Here is a 21,792-nt window from a genome sequence, read left to right as displayed (position 1 = left end):
CCTGACCCGTTCAGCTGATTCGTACATCAGACACGAAATTGCCACACGTCTGCTATCTCTCTTATCTCTGGCACTTGATCCTTGCTATTGTTAACTTTGTTGATATCCATATGCGTTGCAAGTCGCGAGTACGCGCCACGCCCGAGGCCCTTCAGCGACATTAAATTAGAAAAAATCAGAAAACTACAATATGCATTCCCAATTCCATCTTATCGCTTCGTCTCAAAGAAGAGAACTAGTGATCTGATAACCATCGGTACTATATCGCCGTGTCAGCTAAATGTCACACCACATTACAAAAAAAAAAACTCACTTCAAACCTGAAATCACTCTTTCTCCTCTGACACCAACTGTTCTCCCAATCGAAATAATAATATCCTCCTTGCTCATAATCACTTGTAATGGCTTGCGGGTTGTGCGCTCGCTGGAACCAAGTCAAATATTGCTTATGGAACCTCCAACTTTGCTTTTTCAATTCCCTAGCGGCGAGCCATTGTTCGTATGTGCCAGTCATATAGTAGAAGATGTAGAATAATTGGTCAAGTTCGAGACGAGAATAGATAGACTTGTCTTCGAGTATAGGAAGCCGAGACTGAGGATAGTATGATGGAGTTTTGATGGGGTTTTGAGGGTGGTAATAGCGAGGACTAGTTGGAGAAGGTTAGCAGGTATATCGAGAACAATCAAGTGACGATGGGCTTACGGCTCAGCGTCCATTTGTTGAGGAGCGTTAGCAAAACTATCTTCTAAAGCGGCATGCAACTCGTTCGCATCGTCTGAACGTCGCTTGGCTACCGCCATTATTCACGTCAGCAAAACTATTCACAAGCACAAACTGGGTCTCCCCCTCTCACCCTCCTCTGCCCTCCTTTTCCAATCCATCTTCGTGGCGCCCGGATGAGGGCCAGGGCATTTCCTTCTCCCTTTACCTTTGCCCTTCCCCCATCCAGGGGGGTAATGAAATACACACCCCCATCCGCACCCACATACAAAACATTCATACTCACAAATCTCTTTAGCGACTTCAAAGCTTTGCATCAAATTACCCATGACTCCAGCTTGACCTTGAACGTCTTGAGCAGCCTGCAATTGGGCTTGGATCTGGGCAGCAGAGAGCTGGCTTTGAGTCTGTGCTTGAGCTTGGGCCTGGGCGAGTGCTTGGGCTTGAGCCTGAGCCTGTGCCTGAGCTTGTTCAGCGGCAACTTGAGCTTGGGCAGCTGCACGAGAAGACTCGGCAGAAGATGAAGATGGTGGCAGAGGATAGCCTGGAGGAGGGATAGCGCTTCCGGGTGCTTGACTGGGAGTAGCCACGTCAGCTGCTCCGGTGCCAATGCTTGGCGCATGAGATTGAAGGCCCGGTGTCCCAGGGGAAGAGACTTGGGGAGTAGCAGCCTGGGAAGGCGAACGCGAAAGTCCGGGAGGTGGTGGGGGTAACGAGCTAGAGATTGGGGCGGCAGCTATTTCATCTGGAGAAGCAACAGTCTCATCCCTGGAATTTTCAGAGGGAGCGGAGAGACTTGTTTGAGATGGCGCAGAAGCAGAAACTGTACCCCCGACGGCGGCGGCAGCAGCGGCAGCATACTTGATGGGAGGAAGAGGAACAGGTTTGGAAGGAGTAGGTTGACTGCTTGAGGACCTTTCTTCCCTCTCTTTTTCTTCCCGCTCGAGATCCTTACGCTCCTTGTCTTCCTTCTCTTTGTCCTTCTTGTCCTTCTTGTCCTTATCCAAGGTTGTCTTTCTTGAGGGCGTCTTCTTCACCACCATAGGACTGGGAGGGATTTCCTCCTCCTTGTCTCGAGATTCAGATTTAGACAACCGGTGAGGGGTGGCTTTCTTGTCTTCTTTTTCCTTAGCAGGGGTTTTTGGTACCGGTGCGGAGGCAATGGGCTCGGGTTCGGGTTCGGGCTCATCGGTTGCGGACGGATGTTCGTGGAGATAATCGTGGAAGTCTTCCTCATCTTGAAGATTGAGTTCGTCGTAGATACCGTTGTCAAAGTCAAAGTCTTCTTCCTGTGGTAAGGCGTCAGCGAGAGCTAGGGGAGATGGAGACATGACGTACCATGTTCGCTTCAAGGAAGTATTTGACATCTTCTTGGATGTCCTCGACATCTCCAACTGTTAGTTGTCCGTTTTCCAACATCCTCTGGACAACCTCCAGTCTTCCGATATGCCATTCTCTCCTCTCATTTAATTCTTCAAGCTCATCCAGCCTCTCTCCAGCCTGCTTCTTCTTCTTGCCCATCTGGAGAGATTCGACTTCTGCCTCTGTCTGCTCGATTTGTCTTGATAGTTCGTCGGTAGTTGATCCGATCCAATCAATCATATCTCGCTTAGCCTTTTCTGCAGGATCCAGCTTAGACTGGGCGATCAACCCTTCCTTGGAGAAAGCCTTCATCTTGGTTTCTTTTTCTAGTGCCTTGAACCTTTCCATCTGGGTTTCAATCAACCGCCTGTTCTCGAGCAACGCCGTCTTGTCTTTGATGTCGCCGTTACCGAGCCAAGCCTTGATCTGATCTCGCATACGCTGCAATTTTTTAATTTGGGTCTTGAGATCATTTTCGAGTTTGTCCTTCTGGGTTGTATTGGTGGCATAGTTGAGTTTGTCGAAGGTAGCTTCGAACACCTCCACACCCGTGGCGACCGATTTAAGGGTGCGGTCGATTTCCGCTGACTGATATTCAGCATGTTGCCCACGGTACCGGCCAGTTCACTCACCTTGCAGCTTTCTTAACGCCATAGTTTGTCGCTACTTACGCTGTGTACCGAAGAAAAAACAAGCAAAAGATCTCTTTGCTGATGGCAACGGCCCGGCTGATCGACCACCAACAGAAGGACGGACAAGCTATTACTAGGCACGTGAGATACTGCACAAAAAGCGCGTGCCTACAAAGATAACTTAAGGCAAAAGTTATGTAAACACCCACCTAAGGCCTCCACCCTCGTGAATCGACGCGTTTATGGGACGCAAGTGATCAAAATGAGGACGCGATCTTTAGAATTGAAATCTCGGTCAGTCTGCAGCTCATAGGAGAATAAATAACCGGCATAGTAGAGCAGGATGGTGAATCAAATGCGTTCAGCGATCGTTAAGGTAAGGTCTTTGTCTGGTTAAATCCCCTTCAGAGGAAGGACTGACTTTGTATTACTAGGTCTTTTCGACCAAGCACTCCTTGACACTGCCTGCTCCGGCCCTGCATTATATCGAAGAAGTCCTTATGGAGGTCCGTAATTTCGAATCCTTTTTAGCCGACCTATGAATGCAGCTAATGGTTAGGTTAGAATGAGATTCCTGAGGATGAATGGGTGGTTGGTCTCGAATTTTGGGCAAAAGAGTACTTGAAAGCTGAAGGTGCGTTCATTTGCTGCAGGATACAGTATTACATACTCACGTATTTCAGATTCATCATCATTGGTGTCATTGCAAGCTTTGAAAAAGGCTTACGAAAATCTCCAGCTTGGCGTGAGCTCCATACTGCTTGTACCATCGTAAAATCCACAAAGCTGATATGCCCACAGACAACAGAAGACACACAAGTAGCAGACCCTTCTGAAGTGAACGTTGAATCACATTTCTCTGTCGTAGACTCTTTTGATATGCCTGCTATGAGATATGACCCTGTACGATCAGGTTTTGTCCAGTGCGTCACATGATTCCAAGTTTAAAAACAAGACTGATCAAGCTGTAGATCCAAGGCTCAACCTTCCGTCGCTGGTCAGGCTAGTTCAAGGGCGAGCTTTCTTCGTGAACGTTGGGCCATTATCAAAGAGGTCAGTTATTATTTGTTCATCCTCAAGCTGTCCTTATGTCGTGCAGATCATCCTTCGTAATGAAAACTTTACACCACCCGCTATTGGTGGTCACGATCGTGCCAACTATCTCAAATTGACGTCTATCCGCAACCTCTTAGGCCGTGCTGGTCAGCTTTTTTTGTTATTCGGAATGCTCGCGCGCAACGAAGAGGGCAAGCTATGTCTTGAAGATGGGGAAAGTCGAGTTGTTCTGGATATGGAAGATGCTGTTCCCGGTGAAGGGCTGTTCACTGAGGGGTGTATGGTCTTGATAGAAGGACAGTACACAGTGGAGGAAACGGTTCGCGTCTTGGCTATGGGACATCCTCCGAGTGAAAGAAGAGACATCGCGAGGTCCTTACATGGGCACGTGGACTTTTTGGGAGGTGGTGCCGTATCTCTGAAGGAAGAGGTGCGGTAATTTCCGCTGCATATTGAAAGAAGAACTAACTTGAAATAGCAAAAATTCAACCCTACAGTACTTGCCAACACTCAGATATCTTTTGTTATTCTATCCGATGTCTGGCTCGATCATCCGAGAACTATGCCTGCCCTGCGCCAGATGTTTGAAGGGTATGCTAACACTGCCGAGTACCGACCGATGGTGTTTGTACTTTGCGGTAACTTCTGTCAAGGCGGATGGGAGGGCCAGGACGGGCTCAAAAGATATAGTCGAGGATTTAATTATCTTGCAGAGCTTCTTCAATCCATTCCCCTGCTTCATTCCTCACATTTTGTCTTTGTTCCCGGCCCTTCAGACCCTTGGTCGAGCACTACCCTTCCTCGTCCCTCTCTTCCTTCAGCATTCACCACGCGTTTATCGAACCGTATACCGAACGCAAAATTTGTCAGTAATCCATGTCGATTAAAATACTTTGGAATGGAGATTGTGATCTGTAGAGAGGATTTGATGGGAAAGATGATGCGAAATTTGGTTGTGGTCAAAGAGGGGGAGGAGATGAACATGAAGCGATATGTGAGTATTCACAACACCCTTGTCCAGTCATTGTTAATATACAGATAGCTCGTTCAAACTATTTTGGACCAAGCACATCTCTCGCCTCTTCCTATTTCTGTCCGCCCCACTCTTTGGGAATACGATCACGCTTTGCGCCTGTACCCCATGCCTTCTGCCGTAGTCTTGGCAGATAAGTACGAACGATATGAGCTCACTTACGAAGGGTGTCACGTTTTTAACCCGGGCAAGTTTGTGGGCGGAATCGGAGAAGATGGGTGGGAGTTTGAATGGAGTATGTACTATCCTGCTGCAGGCAGAAGTGAGCGAAGGTGAGTATTGTTGTCTAGTAGCTTTTAACCTTGGAACTGAATGTGCAGCAGTGTCTTGACCATGGAATAATTGTTTCAACTCTGTTTGAACTGCTATTGTACTATAAGATCGTCATGCATTATAACACATCTAATAGACCTTGAAATTATGTCGAGTATCCCAAAGAATTACTGACTTTCGAGCACAATCAGCAACCTATCCAAGCACAGAAAGTGCCTAGTAGATCAACCCGCCAAAGGATTATTCTTACCCCGCTCCGTTTCTCACCGTCCCGTAAAAGAGGTCGGGGGGAGAGAGCACCGCTATACGGTGCATCGAGGTTGGTTTTGAAACTCAAAAGATTTGTATCCTTTCTTTGCAGCCCGCCGAGCAAGTGGCCGGCAGCAGAATAACGGCGGCATCAATTAGGTTCAAAAATGCCACATGGAAACTACTGAGGACGACGGAGGAGGCCGAGGCAGGCAGGCGGAATCAGAACGGAATTAAAAGGAAACGCCGACAAACTCCGGATGTGAGAGCAAAATTGGCGAAATTCCTTCCGCGTTTTGGGCTCTGCTTGTCGCCCCCACCGATTCGAGGTTTCGTTGTCTCTTCTTTTTGGTTCTTTTCTCTTTCTCTTTACGCATCAAGAATCGTATGTCCTATCCCGTATACATATATCTCAGGGTGTTCTGCTGACCATAGGTTCTTTTCCTTATACGCCCATCTCCCTTTCGATCTCGATCCAATCGACATTTATAACGTGTTTGATTTGGACTCTTGTGACTTGGTAATTGATTACTGGGTAACGTCGGACAATAGAAAATGGTGAGTTTGGTTCAGAGGCGATTTCATGGGGAAACGAAACGAAGTAGAGAAAGTATTAGCAAGAGGGTTAAAGAAGCAATGGGAGACAACGAATGGCAAAGAAAAGGCTGTGGGAAATTATATGGACGCTGACTACTTCTTCGCCAGGCTGAGTTCACTACTCAAGAGGAAGCCGCTGCCAAGAAGGCCTCCAGGTCTTTCAAGAAGTACCAATACAGGGGTGTCGAGCTTGAGAACCTCCTCGACCTTTCCAACGAGGAGTTCATCAACGTGGGTGACCTCTATCGATTAGAGTGAGGAGTGGCGCTGATATCGAATTTGTCGCTCTCCACCATTTGGCTTTCAAATTTACAGCTCGTCCACGCCCGTGCCCGAAGGAGGTTCCAGCGAGGTCTTAAGCGACGACCCATGGGTCTCATCAAGAAGCTCCGAAAGGCCAAGACTGAGGCCGGCCCCAACGAGAAGCCTGCTATGGTTAAGACCCACCTCCGAGACATGATCATCGTGCCCGAGATGATTGGTTCCGTTGTTGGTGTCTACGTGAGTGATCTCGCAAGCATACGAATGAAACGAAGTCTCATTTTCTGCTCAGAACGGCAAGACCTTCACCACCGTCGAGGTTAAGCCTGAGATGACTGGCCACTACCTCGGTGAATTCTCCATCACTTACAAGCCTGTCGGTCACTCTCGAGGTGCCAACATGAAGGACTCTCGATTGTACGTTGCATTGATGGCACGATTCCATTTATCCGGGCTAATATTTTTCACAGCGTTCCCCTCAAGTAAGGATGCGGTTAGAAGTTCTGGGTGTATATGTAGGGCTAGCTGGGCTTGTATCGAGGATGCAGATACGATCCCTTTCTCATCCCAGATGGCAGGGATCAAAAACGTCAAAATTTTCAGAAAGAGCCGGGAGTTGAGCATGAGAGGAAACGTCTGGAAAGGATGCTGATTATCTGTTAACCGCTTGATGTTGGGTCAGCCACATTTCATGACCAATTCGCCGCACAGTTGCATAATCAATGTTAAGATTTCATCGGTGGCATCTTGTCGGGACTGCTAATTTCAAACTGCTTGAACTGCATGTCAATCATTAATCTGCTGCATTGTCTACATTTGTCGGAGCCATCGGCAAGAAAGATGCACATATTCAAGTCATGTTCAAATTCATGGATGCTGACTGGGGCATCACTTTTGCTAATCAATATACATGTAGGCTGAGTATGGCCGTCGGCATGCTGCGCAACAACCTGCTGCATATAGTGCAAGTCCCATGAACGCCCTGAGAGCTTCATTTCCGACTAATTCGCGTTCTGCCTGCTTCAATAGCACGTCTGTTAAGTAATTTGCTAAGCCCAGGGGAAGGGGTTAATACTCGAGAGTCATCGAAAGTTCTCCAGGAACCGATGCCAGTCATCTCCACGACGTCTGCTAGAGGAAAGATCCTTCTTTGTTTCTGGATGAAGGAAACCGTGAATGCTAGCCGTCAGTCCTTGGCTCACGTACAGAAATTTTATCGTATAATGGCTTACATGGCTAATTTATGTAGAGTGAAGTAATGCTTTGCCCCTTTCAGCTACAGCCGCATTGACATGCAACAATACTCGTTATTCGAACAGTGTGACACAGTGTGACACAGTGTGACGTGCGGTCTCTGGTGTTAACAGTTATCGTTGGTGACTTGAGATCGACAAAAATAGATATCTTAACTTGACCCATCAAATGGATATCCACGGCTCCGTGACGGGTTTAATATCATGCAACTTCGAATGAAATTGGCGAGAAAAATATGAGTCCAATTTTGAGGACACTCAAAATACAGATGGACATGCCGAAAGTAGGATAAGAATGAAGGTATTTGTCCCCAAATTGGTGAATGTTTGAATGATGATTGCCAGGCAGTCATTTATTCAAGCCCAAGGGTCAATCCGATAACCCCATCCCATACTCTAGCATAAAGAGAGGGCGTCTTGATGCTAGACATACGCTCGCTCTACTTAATCATACGAGCAGAATGGAAGCTTTGCATGCCTTCAGGGCTTCGGCTTCCGACAAAATAAGTCGCCTACATTGTGTTGCGCGGAAGTATCCTCTTGAGAGGGATGTGAAATGGAAAGCTATCGCAGAAGAGGATGAGGTCATGGCGGACAGTGGTCCCCAACTTGGAAACAAGAGCTTCTACCACTTCCTCCCACATTTGATGACATTCGGAGTTGGGTTATCCGATTCACCATCATCGGACGCCATAACATGAGGCAGTTACCTTCGTCAGGCGCCACGACCTGGTAAAGAGTGTGGGAGTATTTATTGTATACAGAGCAGGATAATGCGAGGATGTTGATAAAATGGGGTAAGCAACAAGCCACTGCTATCAGTCCCCTTGAATACCTTAATTATCTAGAATTTCTCGGATGAATAGCGGCCCATGGCCAACGGTTCTTATATTTTCTTAAATTAGCTGCTGGTATGCATTAAGTCACTTGCAGACATGTTGTTTGATTCGAAGTTGTGTGGATGTTGTGTATGACGAGGTCTACAAGTTAGTAAAGAAACGGATTACGATGTTATCAGTGTTTTTGTTTGGCTGCAATCATGGTGGTAATCAAGCATAGTCTTGATGAAGCTAAGAAATGGTGAGATATTACGCAACAGCGACAGCTCGCGACAAGAAGGAGAAATTGCAAAGCTATCTGCAATATATGTACGTCGGACCGTGCGTAGTAGTATACGATCTGATGTTGACACAATAAATTAGGTAGCAGAACAATGTTGTTTTGACAGACATAACTAGCAACATAGTACTGTAATAGGTATGACGGACATCAAAGCCTTCGTAGCTGAGTTGGTTACAGCGTCCGACTTTTAAGCTTTCACAAGCTTATATCGGGCGATCACGGGTTCGAGCCCCGTCGAAGGCTAAGATACAACAATTCTTTTTGTCTTTTTTTAACACCTCATACTGTGCTACTCGTTTGCATATATTTTTAATTGTTCTTCCCGCGAAGTTTACCTAGCGGCTTTTGCATGAATATGAGCCATTTTCTGCCTTCTTCGAGGGCGCACTCGTTGTATGAGAAAACACTCTCATACATAAAAACTTTTGAACCGATTGAGATGGACTGATAAGGCAGAACGCTGACGTCAAGATTCCGAGAATCGTTTAACTTATTACCGCCGGTCGAACTCGATCTTCTTTGCCTTCTCTTGAGACATTTCGCCCATCTGCCAGTCGACGGATACATCTCCCAACCCCTTAAGAGCTCGCAGACGAGCAATCGGAAAAAGGAGGTGCAGATGATGTTACCTAGACTGCCACGCCAAACAGTACCTGCAAACGGCTTGGCCGTTGCCGGAGGAGGGCGATTGTTCCCTTTTAGACCTGGAGCCAGCTTTCCTCGGGTATCTTCTACTTCGACACGCCAAGTACCTGGACAGGAGAAATCAAAATTTACCATATGGGCTAGGAGAATGGCTATTTTAGGAGCTGGAGGAGGTGTGGTTTATGTTTACGATAAGGAGGTAAACGCAAGTGCTCTGACCAGGAGTTTGAGGACTGGTTATATCGGGTTTGTGCTTTTTTGTCTTGGTTTCTGAGAGCTCCTCTGACACTGTGCTGCAGTATTTTGTGCACACTAGACTGTCAGTATAGCCAAGAGAATTCTCACATGCTTGGTTGGCTTTCTAAACTGACTGCTCAATAGATAAAATCAATTTTGCCCCCTCCAAAGCAGATGAGATAGAAGCGCTTCATACACGGGTGGCTAATCGTTTAAGATGGGTCATTGATATTAATCAAGGACTTTATCTGAAACTTGGTCAAGCGCTTGGATTGCAAGCGGCTCTTCTTCCCAAACCTTACCGAGAAGCCTTTGGCCATGTTTTCGATCGAGCGCCCGCAGTGTCGTATGACGAGGTTGTAGGGGTATTCATGAAAGATTTGGGCGTCAGACCCGAAGATATCTTTCAAGAATTCTCAAGGGATCCTCTCGCTTCAGCATCAGTGGCTCAAGTTCATAAAGCAGTACTGAAACCTGGGGTGGGAGATGAAAGACCAGGAAAGGTGGTGGCGGTTAAGGTGCAAAAGCCAGCCATCGCGAAGCAAATGGAATGGGATCTGTTTAGCTACAGGTAAGCTATCACCTGGGAGGAAACAGCTTTGCAGATATCTGAAGGTCCTAAATATCTAGATCGCTCATGTGGTTGTCGGAGAAGCTGTTTGATATGCCCAGTAAGTCCTTGAACTCCTTAACTTTGTGTACATAAGCTGATATGCCACGAATAGTGTATTTCGTGTAAGCGCTTCTGTAAACTGCCACATCTGTAGTTGTTCCCATGCTAACGTCTGTCTAGGGCTAAATATGTCTCCAACCAGATGCGTTTTGAGACCTCCTTTATCCACGAAGCTTCTAACGCTAGGCGATGTGCCGAGTTTCTGGAACGTACTACGGAGCTCAGGGGCGATGTATATGTTCCTCGGGTATACGGGAAAGATGAGGGCTGCCAGGAAAGTGATCGTGTGATGGTTATGGAGTGGGTCGACGGATGCCGGTATGTCGGCTTTTCGCTTTGGTTCGGGGAGCGACTGACGCTAGATAATGTAGTTTGAACGATAAGGAGCAGCTTGAAGACTGGGGCCTAAATCTTCGCGAAGTAATGGATTTAGCCATATCGACAATGTCGGCTATGACTTTTTCGTGGGGATTCGTTCATTGTGACCCCCATCCAGGAAATATCCTGGTACGACCTCATCCTACCAAGAAAGGGAAACCGCAAATAGTAAGTAATCCTTGGTCTTTAAATCCAAGTTCGTAACATTGACCTAAAATTCGACCAGGTTTTGATAGATCATGGACTGTACATTGAGCTGCCCCAGCAGTTCCGTGAGGACTATTGCAGATTATGGAGGTCCCTTTTCGTCATTGATATCCCTACAATAGAAAGTATCGCGAAGAAATGGGGTATCGCCCTCGATCCCAACTTGTAAGATCACCACTAAACTTAGAACTAGTAAGTCTGATTTAACTTTTCGTCTGCAGGTTCGCCTCTGCTATTCTTCTTCGACCTTTCCAAGTGCGCAAAGACAAGGCAAGACCTAAAAATGATTCGAAACCCACGGAAGAGGACAAGTATCAACAACAGGTAGAACTGAAGCGAAGACTGAAAACAATGTTAGAGAATGAGCAATTGATACCAAGAGTCAGTTTAGTACAATAATATTTGAATCAGTCTGACGGCCATCCACAGGAGTTAATTTTCTTATCTCGCTGCCAGAGAATGATGCAGGCCAATAACCAAATACTCGGCTCCCCTTCCTCACGAATCAATCTCACCGCTAAGTGGGCATCTATAGGCTATACTCGTTCCCTCACCAACTCGCGTTCGTTGCATAACGTCGGTTTGACAATGTGGTTGCGCGATAGATGGGATGCGTTTGTCTTTAGGTTTACTTTGAGTATCGTGAATATAGCGTTCTGGTTGACAACCTTGAAGCAGAGTGAGCACAGGTTTTTTGCTGGGATGTGTGGACAATAGCCACCTAACGTCTTGTCTACAGAACTTATCCCACGAGAAAAAGGAAGCTGGGAAGATAGAATACAGGCGCAGTTTGAGGCAATGGCAAAGGAAGAGTTTGGAATAGAAATTGACGATCAAGTCTTCTTGGGCTAAGCACCTCTTATCACCTCAATGACTAGAAAAGAGCAAATCATTAATTCTAAGGACAGGACCATGTTGTTGCTAAATATGTATATGATGTATGCATGGGTGAATCTATACCTCCGTCCCTTTTCTTCCACTCATGAATCCAAGTAATGTTTCATTCTTTGTTTACGCGTTATTTTTAATCATTTTCGATATGTGAAATCATTTAAAGTGTGATGAGATCACCATCACACGCAGGACAGCAAAACATGATCTCGTCTCCGAATTGTTTTCTCACACCAACGCTCCTACCGTCCACACTTTCTCGCCTTCCTTCGTCTCCAATACTAGCTTCTTCTTTGACCTCAGCTATCGTCCGCGAACCTCTCAGCGGTGAAGCACCTTTAAGGCTTACGCTAGGCTCCATTCGCGCTTTCAGAGCATTGAGAGATACCTGACGTTTATGTCGTACTGAGGGAGGGAGGATGGCGTCTACAGGATTTAACCTCGGCTTAGGAGCAACAGTTGGCGATTGGGGAGCTGATGGCTCTTGATCAGGCGGCGAGAAGAAGTATCCCTTGGTCCCACTACTGCCCCCGCTCGTGGACCTGTACGTCGCAGGTCGACCAGAAAGGTTCATTATCTGCCTCTCCAATTCATGTAATCGCATTTCACGCTTGTACAATCCGTCTTCCAAGCTACGGATGACAGCTGTGAGGTTACTCACTTCCAGCGCATGGGCGGCTTCAGCGGTACTCAATGCGTCGGGGTTTTCCTGAGAGGGACTAATGGCAGAGGTGGACGCTAAGGGGGAAGCGGGGAGAGGGATGGCAGCAGCTTGTGAGGCAAGGAGGGATGATTGGAGGGAGTAGATCTGTTCTTGAGCCTTGGAAAGCTGGGAGGAGAGAGAAGTGATTTGTTCGGCTCTGGAAGAGTTTTCTTCTGCAAGTGATGACACTTGGTCGTGAAGGTCCTATAAACAGTCAGCGCCTATTAATCCCTGACGCCCGTTTCGACATACCATAGCTTCAGCATCTTTCACTTCTAGAACCTTCTCCATCTCCGCCTTCGTCCTTTCCCATCCTTTGCCCTTCATCTCCCATTCTTCCACCTCGCTAGCCAACACTGCCTTCTCTTCCATTGCTTGCACCACCTTCTCCCGCACCTCCTCAAGCTGCTTAAATAATTCCTCGTTATCATTTTGCAAAGCCGCCTTCCGCTTCTCGGCGGTGTCTGCGCGTTTCGTGGCGTTATTTAATTTGGATTTGATGGATTCAAGCTCGGATTGCAAAGAGGTATGTGTGTCCTGGAGAGACTTAAGAGCGGTGTTTGTAGAGGAATGCGTATCTTGAAGTAAAGAATGTTTGGAAGATAGTTGCGAATGTTCGTCTTTGAGGGTGGAGTGGTCGCTATTGAGCTGATCATGGACAGATCGGAGAGTGGTGTGGGCGGCTTGGAGATCCGCAAGAGTCGACTCTGTAAGAGCTGAAGAAGACCGAAGGGAGTCAAGGTCAGCGGCTAGATTGGAAAGGTTGTTTGAAAGTTCGTTATGACTCTGTCATTGACAGATCAGCCTGTGGGTAAAATTGCGAATGTTAAAGAATGGACACACCTGCCGTAACCTCCTGATTTCAGCTTCAAGACCACCTTCCCTTTCCCTTGACCTTTCAACGGCCTTTTCCAGTTCTACAACTCTTTCTTTCTCAGCATCTCGTTGCACCACAAGTTCCGACTCCAATCGTTCCTTTTCTTCCTGCAGATATTCCTTCGTCTTCTTCACCCCCTCTAACTCATTTTCAGTGCTCTTCACTTGCCTTTCCAAACCCTCGATTCTGGCCGCCTTATCCTGCGCCTCGTTCAATTGAAATTCTAGTGATCGTTTCTCCTCCTCCAGACCCTTTATTAACTCTCGCCCTTGTTCCAAGAGCTTCGTGTCTCCCTGGGCCGTTTCAAACTCAGAGCGAAGGGAGGATAGCTGGGATTGGAGTTCAGATCGTTCGTTGAGGAGAAGGGATACAGTTTCTTGAAGATTAGCCAAGGAGTCGTTGGAGGTTTCCTCTGTGTGTTTGGCAGTCCCATGTGCTTTAAGTTGAGGTTTAAGTTCAAGACTTGAAGCCTCGGGTGTTGATTTCACGGTTTCCGGCGTCTCAGTTGCCCTGGTCTCATCCTGCGAGCTCCCGGCGGGAGGTTGCTCCACCTGGGCAATGTCTTCGGTCGCTCTCTCAGTCCCCTCATCTACCTCGATTTTGGTTTCTGCTTCCGCTTCTGAGGCAGCTTTAGCAGCCTCTTGTTTTTCTTTCTTAGCAGCCTTCTTCTTGCTCTTCTTCGACTCCTTGGGCGGTTCTGGCATAGACGTTTCTTCTTCTAAAGCCATCGGTCTATCGGGCGTTTCCTGGTTCGGTGCAGCAGCTTCTCCGACGCGAGCTATTGGTTGCGGCTCTTCTTTCATATCCGTCTCTTGCGGTGTTTCTTCCTCTACCACTTCAGTCTCTTCATTTACATCGACTGATTTAATTCCTTGGTCTTTAGCGTCAGCCTTCTTGGATTTCTCACTCTCTGGCTGCGCATCATCCAAGCTTGTCCTTGTTGATGTGAAAGCAAGAGTATCTGCTGAAGCAGGTGTCTGAGATTCCGACGCTGTGCCAGCCTCTGCTGCCTTCTTCTTCTTTCTCTGAGCGAGCTACGGTGTGTGAGCTGTAGTTCAAACCGCTGTTGTGAACTGTATTACGTACCAACTTCCTCGCTCTCTCTGCCTGTTTTGCCCTTTCTTCTTTGGCCTTGTCTTCTGCCATTGCTCTTTTATTGAGAAAGTTGTGAGCGATCTCAATGTATCGAGCAGTAGAGTCGCGAGCGTGGTAAATAGGACGAGTGGAATCGCAGAGTCGTACCGGACACATCGCGGGGGACGGACCTTTGAATCCGGACACAGGGCTAAAATGTCCGTTTTGGCCGAGGTTAACTGGACATGGTGGACACGCAATTGCCGACAGAGTCCGATAGAATTGATTGCGCGAAAAGTCGTATGGGAGGCAAATTGTCGTATACTTGTAAAAACATCATATTTCTACATCTTCGTATAAAAAAAAAAGCACAAAATGCACTCTCGACCAGTCTTCCTTCGCGCTCTTCGACTCCGACAACAACAACTGCCCGCTCGCCGATTCCTCCCTCCCCAGTCGCTCCGTCCCATCTCATCTACGGCCCGTCTCTTGGACGAGTCAAAAAAGTCTGAACAACAATCACAAAAGAAGAAGTCAACCAACGATGAGCCAATCACCCCTCGATCTCCCTGGGCCGTCTTTACCCAAGTCTTAAAGGAGGAGATTGAGAAGAACAAGGGGTGGCAGGACAATGTCAAGCAGTTGCAAGGTGATGTTGACAAGTTCGCCGACAGTGCTGCTATGAAGAGGGCCAAGGATGTATATGAGAAGACCAGGGTGAGCAGGTTGAATAGATAATCCACACGCAATTGCTGATTTTGTCTAGCTCACCAACTTGATTAAAAACAACCCTCGAATTCAATCTGCAGTCGGTGATCTTCAAAAGGCTGGTATCTCCGTGCACGACGCTGTCCAGCACGCTCTCGCCGATTCCGAAGTTCTCAAGGCCATCTCTGCCGCTACCAACCGTTTTGTTTCTGCCGCCTCTAGCGCTACTGCGCCCATTAGAGACACAAAGGCGTACAAGTTGATGGCGGAGAGTATCGAAGAAGCCTTTGAAGATGAGAGTGGTGTTGGGAGTAGATATGGTGGTTACGAAGAAAAGGAGGCTAGGAGAAGGAAGAGGGAGATGAGAGCTAAGAAAGCTGGAAGGACTGCCGTCAAGAGGGTCGAGGAGAATCCTGAGTGAGTTGAGTGCTTTTCATATATCGACATCAGCTGATCCCGCTGTAGAGCTGGTGAGGCTCTTGTTCTCTCCGACAAGCCCGAGTCCGTCTCCCGTCTTGCGTTTATCAAGGAATCCCCCACCTATCAACGTATGATGGAGAACTACTACGAGTCTGACTCTCCCTTCGTTTCTGTCATTCGAACGATTGGTACTAAGGTCGGCTCTTTGTTCGAAGAAAACGAAACCGCACAGGTCATCCGTGCCATGAAGGCTTTAGACCCCAACTTTAGGATGGACAGGTGGACTGGGGAGTTGAGAGAGTACATTGTACCTGAAGTTGTCGATGCGTATTTGAGTGCAGATAGAGAAAGCTTGAAGGCTTGGTGCGGTGAAGCTGTCAGTCAAAAAACTCTGTTGATACACAACCAGACTGACACTCTATAGACCTTTAACGTCCTTTGGGCGACCATGGGCCAGTTCATCAAGCAGGGCCTTGTTTCCGACTCTAAGATCCTCGACATCAAGCACGTTGACATTGCTCACGGCAAAATGCTCGAGAACAACATCCCAGTGTTCGTCATTACCTTTGCCACCCAAGAACAACTCCTCTTCCGATCAGCCAAGACCGGAAAGGTTGTTGTTGGATCAGAGGATGATGTCGAGCAGTGCAGGTACGCGATGGTGGTTACGAGGTTGGAGTCAGAGTTGGACAATGAGTTGACTGGCGGCTGGAAGGTTGTTGAGGTGAGTTTCCTTTCTCTCTCTTCTGATCGCTGCTGTGCATATGCTGATGGAACGTAGATGGCTAGGAGGGGCGCCAGGGGTGGACTGTAGATGACTTGCAGGATCATTGCATGCATAATAACACCATTCGATTCAAGAGACCTTTCCCAATAATTGTCCGCTGAACATACTGAGGTCAGGACACACTCATGACGACCATGATCGTTTGGAAAAGATGAAACGAGTAGCATGGACATTTTTTTTTATGCAGCATGACTTATCTGTGTTGTTCAATTGTAAGCCGACATCTTAGTTTTGGGGAGAGATTTATGTCACAGTTCTCCACCCGCTCCAATGAGTTAGGAGAAAAGTGTGCTTGAAACGCAATAGGTCAGTCACATTTGTTTCCATCTTCCTGACAACAATATGTTCCCATTTGATACACGCCGGCTTCAATTATCCAATTCAATCATCCGCAATCAACATCTGCAGTGCGTTTCCCGGGCTTGCCGAATACCTACAGAGCCTCGACGCCAAAAATCATCAGCACGCCCCCTAATCATCTATCCGAATTATTGCATCTATTTACTCTCGTTGACCCACATTGACACATGCCTTCTGGCGAAATGTCCAGCCCTTGTGTCAATCCGGCAAGCCCCTTACCATCTGACAATATCCTCACTCTCTCACCTTTCCCGCCTGAAGTGACTAAACTCATCTTCCGTTACCTTGTGAGGAGATGTTGTTGCTCGCACTTCACCACTATTCTTCGTCTATCACCCAAGATTTACGAAATTCACATGTACCAATTGCACCAAAAATTTACTCTTTCACGATGGAAGCGTTGAGGCCGTATTCGAGGGCATGGCAGATGCTCGTGATAACCAGAAACCAGCATCTCTCGGGGGAGACATGAAACAGTCCACGTTTTCCAAAGAATGGAAGGATGAGGATTGCTTTACTAGCATTTGGTTCATTCTCAAAGTATCTAACATACCCTAAGGATATGTCACGACGAGAATTTATGCTTCTAGCTCCTATGCTTATTGTAGCTGTAGTACTAGGTATTATGCCAAATATTCTACTAACAGATCTACATGTATCAGTAACACAACTACTATATTGTATTTAATATAACATAATTAATATTTACTCCCCTTTAAAGTATATAATTAATAAAAGTATGTGAGGTAGTATCATAATTGGCAATGAACCTCTTTGTCAAGGAGGGTTAAGGCGGTTCGAACCCGCTCTACCTCGTAATAATATGCAAATCTTACGAAAGTTTTACTGAGTTTCCAGCGTTCACAGGGATGACGGATGGAAATATTCCGTTCTTCAAGTGTCATCCCGGCGCTCAAAATTATGCTATTGAAGCGGTGTCATTGCCTTTGGATACAGACTGCCAATGCCCTTCTCAGGATGACAGATGCATTAGAAAGTTTCGCCCGAGAGGCTGACACTTTTGGGACCTATACCATACCGGTGGGTCGGTTTGAGCTCATCTCTCGTCCTGATTCCAAGCTCTTTCAAGACATGACAGGCGTTTCATTGGGAGGAGAGCTCATACGAAACCTCCTGGAGGAGGCTGCACGATGGCTTCCACCATTGATGGCGTTCGAAGATGCGTGGCAATCTTTCGGAAGCCTCTGTCTACATATTCCAGACGACCTGTCTGAGTCAGTCGCCCGTGAACCTCTTCATTTTACCTTTGATCTAGTAGAGGCCTTGCGTCCCTTCCACCTCATAGTGCGCAACGCCAGTATTCGGGATATGGTATATGTATACCCGGTTCATGACTTGACGTTTGATCTCGTCCCCGCGTCCAAAGAAAAATGGGATAGACGGCTGGAAGAACATAGAAGCGAAGGTCGAATCCATCTTGGAATGGTGCAAAGTGTTGGCAATGATTACGGATACTGAAGAAGAGTGGGTATTCAACATTACAATGAACACAATCAATTATACAACATGGGAACTGATGAAACTCATAAGGTTATGTCCTACCAAATTAACTTCCGCAAACTTTGGCACAAACAGTTCTGATGAGACAGAGGAGGTCCGCCGTTTGGAAGCGGAGAAAGGGAAGCTTTCCCCGGCTTATGAACACTACCTCAAGAAGATTACAGACGAGCCGCAATCCAATAAGGAGTTTGCAGAATGGGTCAATATGATGGTCTCCCTGCCGTTGCTGGCTGGACCATACTGATGCGATGCCTGCGCAAGCTGTAGACACTCGTAGCTAGTGCATAAGGTCAAGGCCAATATTTCAATGCCTTTAACCGTCAATGGGGGAGTCATACTGTTGCTGTTAAACATAGCTTTAGACGGGAGTGCAGTCGAGATCCTTGATTTGCAATGGCTATTGTCAGCGCTTGTTGAGGATGCATTGCCATCATCAGCGCAGGACAAAAAGGGGAGAAGAACCACTGGAAATATGTCATATAATTTAATTCCTTTATTATCATGAGGGCTTAAACCCCCAGCTACGAGTTCGGAGGAGCCACCCTTGACGCCATCATGTATGAGGTGTAAGTACAATGCAGCATCATACGTATGGGCCGCGCGCTCTTTCTTCTCTATCCTCAGTAGCAGTATTCTTAGTCAGTAGATTTGGACTCGTCATCGGGGCCCGGTGAGGGGTCTTCGGCACTCTGCACTTGGGAGAAGGAGAAGAATAGTTCAGAAGTCCTCACATCTTTCGAATTTCCTCATCGCCTTCAAGGGTTGTTGCATTGATTTCATCAGTCTCACGCTCGGGGTTGACCACGTCTCCGGTTATTCATGTAATGGTAACGCCACCCAGGAGATGGAAGCATGCATGATAAAAATGCACGTTCTGGCTCTATATGATATGTATTAGGGGGTAGGTGGTAATTATGAGTGGCGTTTTAGCGGAATTAGCGTATTATGGGGAACTGGATGACAATCCCCCGCTAGTCCACGGGCATATCTGCAGTGATACGCTGTCGGCTGGCTGGCTCTATTAGATAACGCTTATATGGAAGATGGTAAGTACCGACCAGATTCGGCATTAAAGAGCAGCAGTCGGAAAACGCTTTTCAACAGAGCCACATCATCAAGATCAGCATAATATTACGATGGCGAGCATTTGGCGGTGGAGGCTTATCTAATTAAAGATCCCCCAAGTAAATGCGAGCCAGCAACTGAAAGTGGCGGAATTGGGGATGTGGCTGAGCGAAAAGAACATACGCGCCTTCGGGACATTAGATTACCCGAAAGAAGGTGGAGGTGGAGGTTGCGGAACCATTTTGTATGGGGCTCAGGGTCCTCACTGGGCCTTTCTCAATTCCCGGGCCGGTATTGCACCTCAAATGACCAATGCATAATCTACCAGGTTACCGGCAACCTCATTAAAACCGAACTGTCTTCTTTTGCGGCACGAATTAGTATATATAGCCTTGATTGACACATCCCCATCTCCTCCCTAACCCTATCTGTCTGTGTTATTTATTACTTTAACGCACACAAGTTAATTATCAAGATGGCTCCCACATTCACTCACGAATTCAACCACGCCGGCTATAAGGGCAAGGTCGAGGTCCCTACCGGTATTTATATCAACGGCGAATGGTCCACTTCCGCCGACAAGAACGCCAAGACCATTGAGTGAGCTCGTGTTTCTTGCCCATTGCAATCTACAGTGTCTAATGTCGTCTCAGCGTTTACAATCCCACTACGGGCGAGGTCCTTACCAAAATTCCCGAGGGTTTGGAGGCCGACGTTAACAAGGCTGTCGAGGCTGCCCACAATGCTTTCAACAACTCTTGGGGTCTCAGCATCCCCGGTTTCAAACGAGGAGAGTACCTCATCAAGATTGCCGAGTTGATGGAGCGGGACCTTGATATCCTTGCTTCTCTTGAAGCTCTCGACAACGGCAAAACTTTCGGCGCTGCCAAGGCCTTCGACGTTATCGAATCTGCCAGAACATTTAGGTACTACGGTGGATGGGCGGACAAGATCCACGGCAAGGTTATTGAGGTGAGCAAGACTTTGATATTATACGACATAATCGCTGACTAACTTTCTCCCAGACCTCTTCTTCTAAGCTCACCTACACCCTCCATGAACCTGTCGGTGTTTGCGGTCAAATTATCCCCTGGAACTTCCCTCTTCTCATGTTCTCGTGGAAGATTGCTCCGGCTCTTGCTGCTGGTAACACTGTCGTTATCAAGCCTTCAGAGCTTACTCCTTTGACTGCCATGTACATGACTAAGCTCTTCAATGAGGCTGGTCTCCCCAAGGGTGTTATTAACGTTGTTGTTGGGTAAGTAGACTTTACAATTAATTGATCTCCCCATTCTGACTCCTTGCTAGTTACGGTCAGACTGTCGGTAATGCTCTTGCTAGTCACCCCGCCATCGACAAGGTCGCTTTCACTGGTTCCACCGCCGTCGGCCGAAAGGTTATGGAGGAGGCTTCCAAGTCCAACATCAAGAAGGTCACCCTTGAGCTCGGTGGTAAGAGCGCCAACATCATCTTTGAGGACGCCGACTTCGAGGAAGCTGTCAAGTATTCCGCTCAGGGTATCTTCTTCAACCACGGTCAGACTTGCGTGAGTAGCTTTTGATTTGAACACTGAATTTCATGCTGACCAATCATAGTGTGCCGGTTCTCGAATCTACGTCCAGAAGCCTATCTATGATAAGTTTGTCAAGGCCTTCAAGGAGCAAACCTCCAAGCTCAAGGTCGGAGACCCCTTCGACCCCAACACCTACCAGGGTCCTCAGGTTTCTCAGATTCAGGCTGAGCGAATCATGAGCTATGTCGACCACGGCAAACAGGAGGGTGCTACTGTCATCACTGGTGGCAAGCGACACGGTGACAAGGGTTACTTCATTGAGCCTGTAAGTCGCATTCCATCCATGCTATCGGGCGGCATTGTATTATGCCGAACGGTACAATGCCGACCGGTGCCCGAGGTATTCATCGATTCCGGACTTCGGTTCAATGTTACCCCGCGCCCATAATCATACAACTTCTTTTGGTCGATTGCACTGCATGCTAACATTTGATTCTTTTTCCTTCTATTAGACTGTTTTCGGCGACGTCACCGCCAACATGAAGATCGTGAAGGAGGAGATCTTCGGCCCTGTGGTCGTTGTCACTCCCTTTGAGACCGAGGAGGAGGCTCTTGAAGCCGCCAACGACTCTGTCTACGGTCTTGCTTCCGCTGTCTTCACTTCCAATATCGCTCGAGCCAGCCGAGTCGCCGGCAAGCTCAAGGCTGGTACCGTCTGGGTCAACTGCTACAATGAGCTTCACCCCCAAGTGCCGTTCGGTGGTTTCAAGCAGTCCGGTCTCGGTCGAGAACTGGGAGAGTACGCTCTCGAGAACTACACCGAAATCAAGGCTGTCCAGATCAACGTCGGTGCCAAGTGCGCTATCCCTTCGTAAGCGTTGGTTTGAATCAAAACAAAAAGGAGGCAAGAGTGGATTCAGAGTACTTGTGTAAAGGATCTTTTCGGGTTTTAAAACTTCTGTATATATTAGTACGTACTGGTCCATGCAGCAGTGTATGTCAACAACGTCCCTCTCTGTCTACCATCTGAACGTATGTATCAAGCTCTCACCGGTTTTGCAGCTTAATAGCTAGTTGTACACCTGGTCATGAAAAAGTACATGGGTTCAGATAATGTAAAAGTCATACACAATCATCGAGTCCGCTTATTAGAAGGAATAGATGTAGAAGAACG

At 47.3% G+C, this 21,792-nt stretch overlaps 8 protein-coding genes, 3 non-coding genes and 1 pseudogene; 8 read left to right on the top strand and 4 right to left on the bottom strand.

Moving 5' to 3' along the window:
- Nucleotides 1-41: 41 nt before the first annotated feature.
- CNAG_06635 (CCR4-NOT transcription complex subunit 3) lies at nt 42-2,783 on the bottom strand. XM_012194909.1 has 6 exons: nt 2,716-2,783; nt 2,060-2,667; nt 1,008-2,010; nt 704-791; nt 314-647; nt 42-259 (listed from the first exon to the last, which is right to left on the bottom strand). Exons 1-6 carry the CDS (start codon nt 2,735-2,737, stop codon nt 236-238), a joined length of 2,079 nt encoding a protein of 692 aa, XP_012050299.1. The 5' UTR covers nt 2,738-2,783; the 3' UTR covers nt 42-235.
- Nucleotides 2,784-2,992: 209 nt separating this feature from the next.
- Nucleotides 2,993-5,219, top strand: CNAG_06634 (DNA polymerase epsilon subunit B). XM_012195356.1 has 10 exons: nt 2,993-3,091; nt 3,150-3,221; nt 3,280-3,349; nt 3,399-3,460; nt 3,517-3,638; nt 3,687-3,768; nt 3,815-4,201; nt 4,250-4,765; nt 4,814-5,076; nt 5,128-5,219. Exons 1-10 carry the CDS (start codon nt 3,059-3,061, stop codon nt 5,144-5,146), a joined length of 1,626 nt encoding a protein of 541 aa, XP_012050746.1. The 5' UTR covers nt 2,993-3,058; the 3' UTR covers nt 5,147-5,219.
- On the bottom strand, nt 5,218-5,390 carry CNAG_12640. Its single transcript, XR_001045946.1, has one exon. It is a non-coding gene; the product is annotated as a hypothetical RNA (non-coding RNA).
- A 242-nt stretch (nt 5,391-5,632) lies between these two features.
- On the top strand, nt 5,633-7,114 carry CNAG_06633 (small subunit ribosomal protein S15). XM_012195355.1 has 6 exons: nt 5,633-5,711; nt 5,879-5,884; nt 6,032-6,154; nt 6,239-6,424; nt 6,477-6,601; nt 6,655-7,114. Exons 2-6 carry the CDS (start codon nt 5,882-5,884, stop codon nt 6,668-6,670), a joined length of 453 nt encoding a protein of 150 aa, XP_012050745.1. The 5' UTR covers nt 5,633-5,711; nt 5,879-5,881; the 3' UTR covers nt 6,671-7,114.
- Nucleotides 7,115-8,711: 1,597 nt separating this feature from the next.
- Nucleotides 8,712-8,802, top strand: CNAG_10078. Its single transcript has one exon. It is a non-coding gene; the product is annotated as a tRNA-Lys (tRNA).
- A 132-nt stretch (nt 8,803-8,934) lies between these two features.
- Nucleotides 8,935-11,692, top strand: CNAG_06632 (Atypical/ABC1 protein kinase). XM_012194908.1 has 11 exons: nt 8,935-9,450; nt 9,504-9,523; nt 9,586-10,012; nt 10,072-10,112; nt 10,167-10,176; nt 10,235-10,432; nt 10,486-10,660; nt 10,719-10,864; nt 10,921-11,080; nt 11,129-11,378; nt 11,439-11,692. Exons 1-11 carry the CDS (start codon nt 9,179-9,181, stop codon nt 11,549-11,551), a joined length of 1,812 nt encoding a protein of 603 aa, XP_012050298.1. The 5' UTR covers nt 8,935-9,178; the 3' UTR covers nt 11,552-11,692.
- CNAG_06631 (myosin heavy chain) lies at nt 11,549-14,368 on the bottom strand. XM_012195354.1 has 4 exons: nt 14,257-14,368; nt 13,137-14,204; nt 12,546-13,079; nt 11,549-12,497 (listed from the first exon to the last, which is right to left on the bottom strand). Exons 1-4 carry the CDS (start codon nt 14,314-14,316, stop codon nt 11,751-11,753), a joined length of 2,409 nt encoding a protein of 802 aa, XP_012050744.1. The 5' UTR covers nt 14,317-14,368; the 3' UTR covers nt 11,549-11,750.
- A 204-nt stretch (nt 14,369-14,572) lies between these two features.
- On the top strand, nt 14,573-17,233 carry CNAG_06630 (import inner membrane translocase subunit tim44). XM_012195353.1 has 5 exons: nt 14,573-14,961; nt 15,011-15,369; nt 15,418-15,748; nt 15,797-16,096; nt 16,154-17,233. The coding sequence occupies exons 1-5, from the start codon at nt 14,620-14,622 to the stop codon at nt 16,184-16,186; spliced, it is 1,365 nt and encodes a 454-aa protein (XP_012050743.1). The 5' UTR covers nt 14,573-14,619; the 3' UTR covers nt 16,187-17,233.
- Nucleotides 17,234-17,262: 29 nt separating this feature from the next.
- Nucleotides 17,263-17,335, top strand: CNAG_10077 (annotated as a pseudogene). The gene has a single exon. The product of its transcript is annotated as a tRNA-OTHER (tRNA).
- A 162-nt stretch (nt 17,336-17,497) lies between these two features.
- Nucleotides 17,498-18,554, top strand: CNAG_06629 (hypothetical protein; the record flags this gene model as incomplete). The annotated part of the gene is made up of 2 exons (XM_012194907.1): nt 17,498-18,004; nt 18,071-18,554. The coding sequence occupies one exon, from the start codon at nt 17,498-17,500 to the stop codon at nt 17,996-17,998; it is 501 nt and encodes a 166-aa protein (XP_012050297.1). The 3' UTR covers nt 17,999-18,004; nt 18,071-18,554.
- Nucleotides 18,555-18,858: 304 nt separating this feature from the next.
- On the bottom strand, nt 18,859-19,259 carry CNAG_12639. XR_001045945.1 has 1 exon: nt 18,859-19,259. It is a non-coding gene; the product is annotated as a hypothetical RNA (non-coding RNA).
- Nucleotides 19,260-19,428: 169 nt separating this feature from the next.
- CNAG_06628 (aldehyde dehydrogenase (NAD)) lies at nt 19,429-21,739 on the top strand. XM_012195352.1 has 6 exons: nt 19,429-19,705; nt 19,759-20,077; nt 20,131-20,363; nt 20,414-20,651; nt 20,701-20,943; nt 21,131-21,739. The coding sequence occupies exons 1-6, from the start codon at nt 19,581-19,583 to the stop codon at nt 21,491-21,493; spliced, it is 1,521 nt and encodes a 506-aa protein (XP_012050742.1). The 5' UTR covers nt 19,429-19,580; the 3' UTR covers nt 21,494-21,739.
- Nucleotides 21,740-21,792: the final 53 nt, after the last annotated feature.

The sequence above is a fragment of the Cryptococcus neoformans genome, chromosome 7, assembly GCF_000149245.1.
Source record: "Cryptococcus neoformans var. grubii H99 chromosome 7, complete sequence".
Taxonomy (NCBI): domain Eukaryota; kingdom Fungi; phylum Basidiomycota; class Tremellomycetes; order Tremellales; family Cryptococcaceae; genus Cryptococcus; species Cryptococcus neoformans.
The sequence above is the reverse complement of the archived record's forward strand: the minus strand, read 5'-3'. Positions and strand labels throughout refer to the sequence as shown.

What these genes read in the sequence shown, in the direction of transcription:
- CNAG_06630 (XM_012195353.1), top strand. Translation starts at nt 14,620, where the DNA reads ATGCACTCTCGACCAGTCTTCCTTCGCGCTCTTCGACTCCGACAACAA. An exon ending in AGGGTCGAGGAGAATCCTGA is followed by an intron (nt 15,370 to 15,417) that starts GTGAGTTGAGTG and finishes ATCCCGCTGTAG; the next exon opens with AGCTGGTGAGGCTCTTGTTC. An exon ending in AGGCTTGGTGCGGTGAAGCT is followed by an intron (nt 15,749 to 15,796) that starts GTCAGTCAAAAA and finishes GACACTCTATAG; the next exon opens with ACCTTTAACGTCCTTTGGGC.
- CNAG_06631 (XM_012195354.1), bottom strand. Translation starts at nt 14,316, where the DNA reads ATGGCAGAAGACAAGGCCAAAGAAGAAAGGGCAAAACAGGCAGAGAGA. An exon ending in CAGAGAGAGCGAGGAAGTTG is followed by an intron (nt 14,205 to 14,256) that starts GTACGTAATACA and finishes CACACACCGTAG; the next exon opens with CTCGCTCAGAGAAAGAAGAA. An exon ending in TGAAAGATGCTGAAGCTATG is followed by an intron (nt 12,498 to 12,545) that starts GTATGTCGAAAC and finishes GACTGTTTATAG; the next exon opens with GACCTTCACGACCAAGTGTC.
- CNAG_06628 (XM_012195352.1), top strand. Translation starts at nt 19,581, where the DNA reads ATGGCTCCCACATTCACTCACGAATTCAACCACGCCGGCTATAAGGGC. An exon ending in TCCACGGCAAGGTTATTGAG is followed by an intron (nt 20,078 to 20,130) that starts GTGAGCAAGACT and finishes ACTTTCTCCCAG; the next exon opens with ACCTCTTCTTCTAAGCTCAC. An exon ending in TCAACCACGGTCAGACTTGC is followed by an intron (nt 20,652 to 20,700) that starts GTGAGTAGCTTT and finishes GACCAATCATAG; the next exon opens with TGTGCCGGTTCTCGAATCTA.
- CNAG_06632 (XM_012194908.1), top strand. Translation starts at nt 9,179, where the DNA reads ATGATGTTACCTAGACTGCCACGCCAAACAGTACCTGCAAACGGCTTG. An exon ending in TATTTTGTGCACACTAGACT is followed by an intron (nt 9,524 to 9,585) that starts GTCAGTATAGCC and finishes ACTGCTCAATAG; the next exon opens with ATAAAATCAATTTTGCCCCC. An exon ending in GTTGACAACCTTGAAGCAGA is followed by an intron (nt 11,379 to 11,438) that starts GTGAGCACAGGT and finishes TCTTGTCTACAG; the next exon opens with AACTTATCCCACGAGAAAAA.
- CNAG_06635 (XM_012194909.1), bottom strand. Translation starts at nt 2,737, where the DNA reads ATGGCGTTAAGAAAGCTGCAAG. An exon ending in ACTTCCTTGAAGCGAACATG is followed by an intron (nt 2,011 to 2,059) that starts GTACGTCATGTC and finishes GCCTTACCACAG; the next exon opens with GAAGAAGACTTTGACTTTGA. An exon ending in CAACAAATGGACGCTGAGCC is followed by an intron (nt 648 to 703) that starts GTAAGCCCATCG and finishes TTCTCCAACTAG; the next exon opens with TCCTCGCTATTACCACCCTC.
- CNAG_06634 (XM_012195356.1), top strand. Translation starts at nt 3,059, where the DNA reads ATGGTGAATCAAATGCGTTCAGCGATCGTTAAG. An exon ending in TGCGTTCAGCGATCGTTAAG is followed by an intron (nt 3,092 to 3,149) that starts GTAAGGTCTTTG and finishes TTGTATTACTAG; the next exon opens with GTCTTTTCGACCAAGCACTC. An exon ending in ACGAAAATCTCCAGCTTGGC is followed by an intron (nt 3,461 to 3,516) that starts GTGAGCTCCATA and finishes ATATGCCCACAG; the next exon opens with ACAACAGAAGACACACAAGT.
- CNAG_06633 (XM_012195355.1), top strand. An exon ending in CCAACGAGGAGTTCATCAAC is followed by an intron (nt 6,155 to 6,238) that starts GTGGGTGACCTC and finishes TCAAATTTACAG; the next exon opens with CTCGTCCACGCCCGTGCCCG. An exon ending in GTTCCGTTGTTGGTGTCTAC is followed by an intron (nt 6,425 to 6,476) that starts GTGAGTGATCTC and finishes TTTTCTGCTCAG; the next exon opens with AACGGCAAGACCTTCACCAC.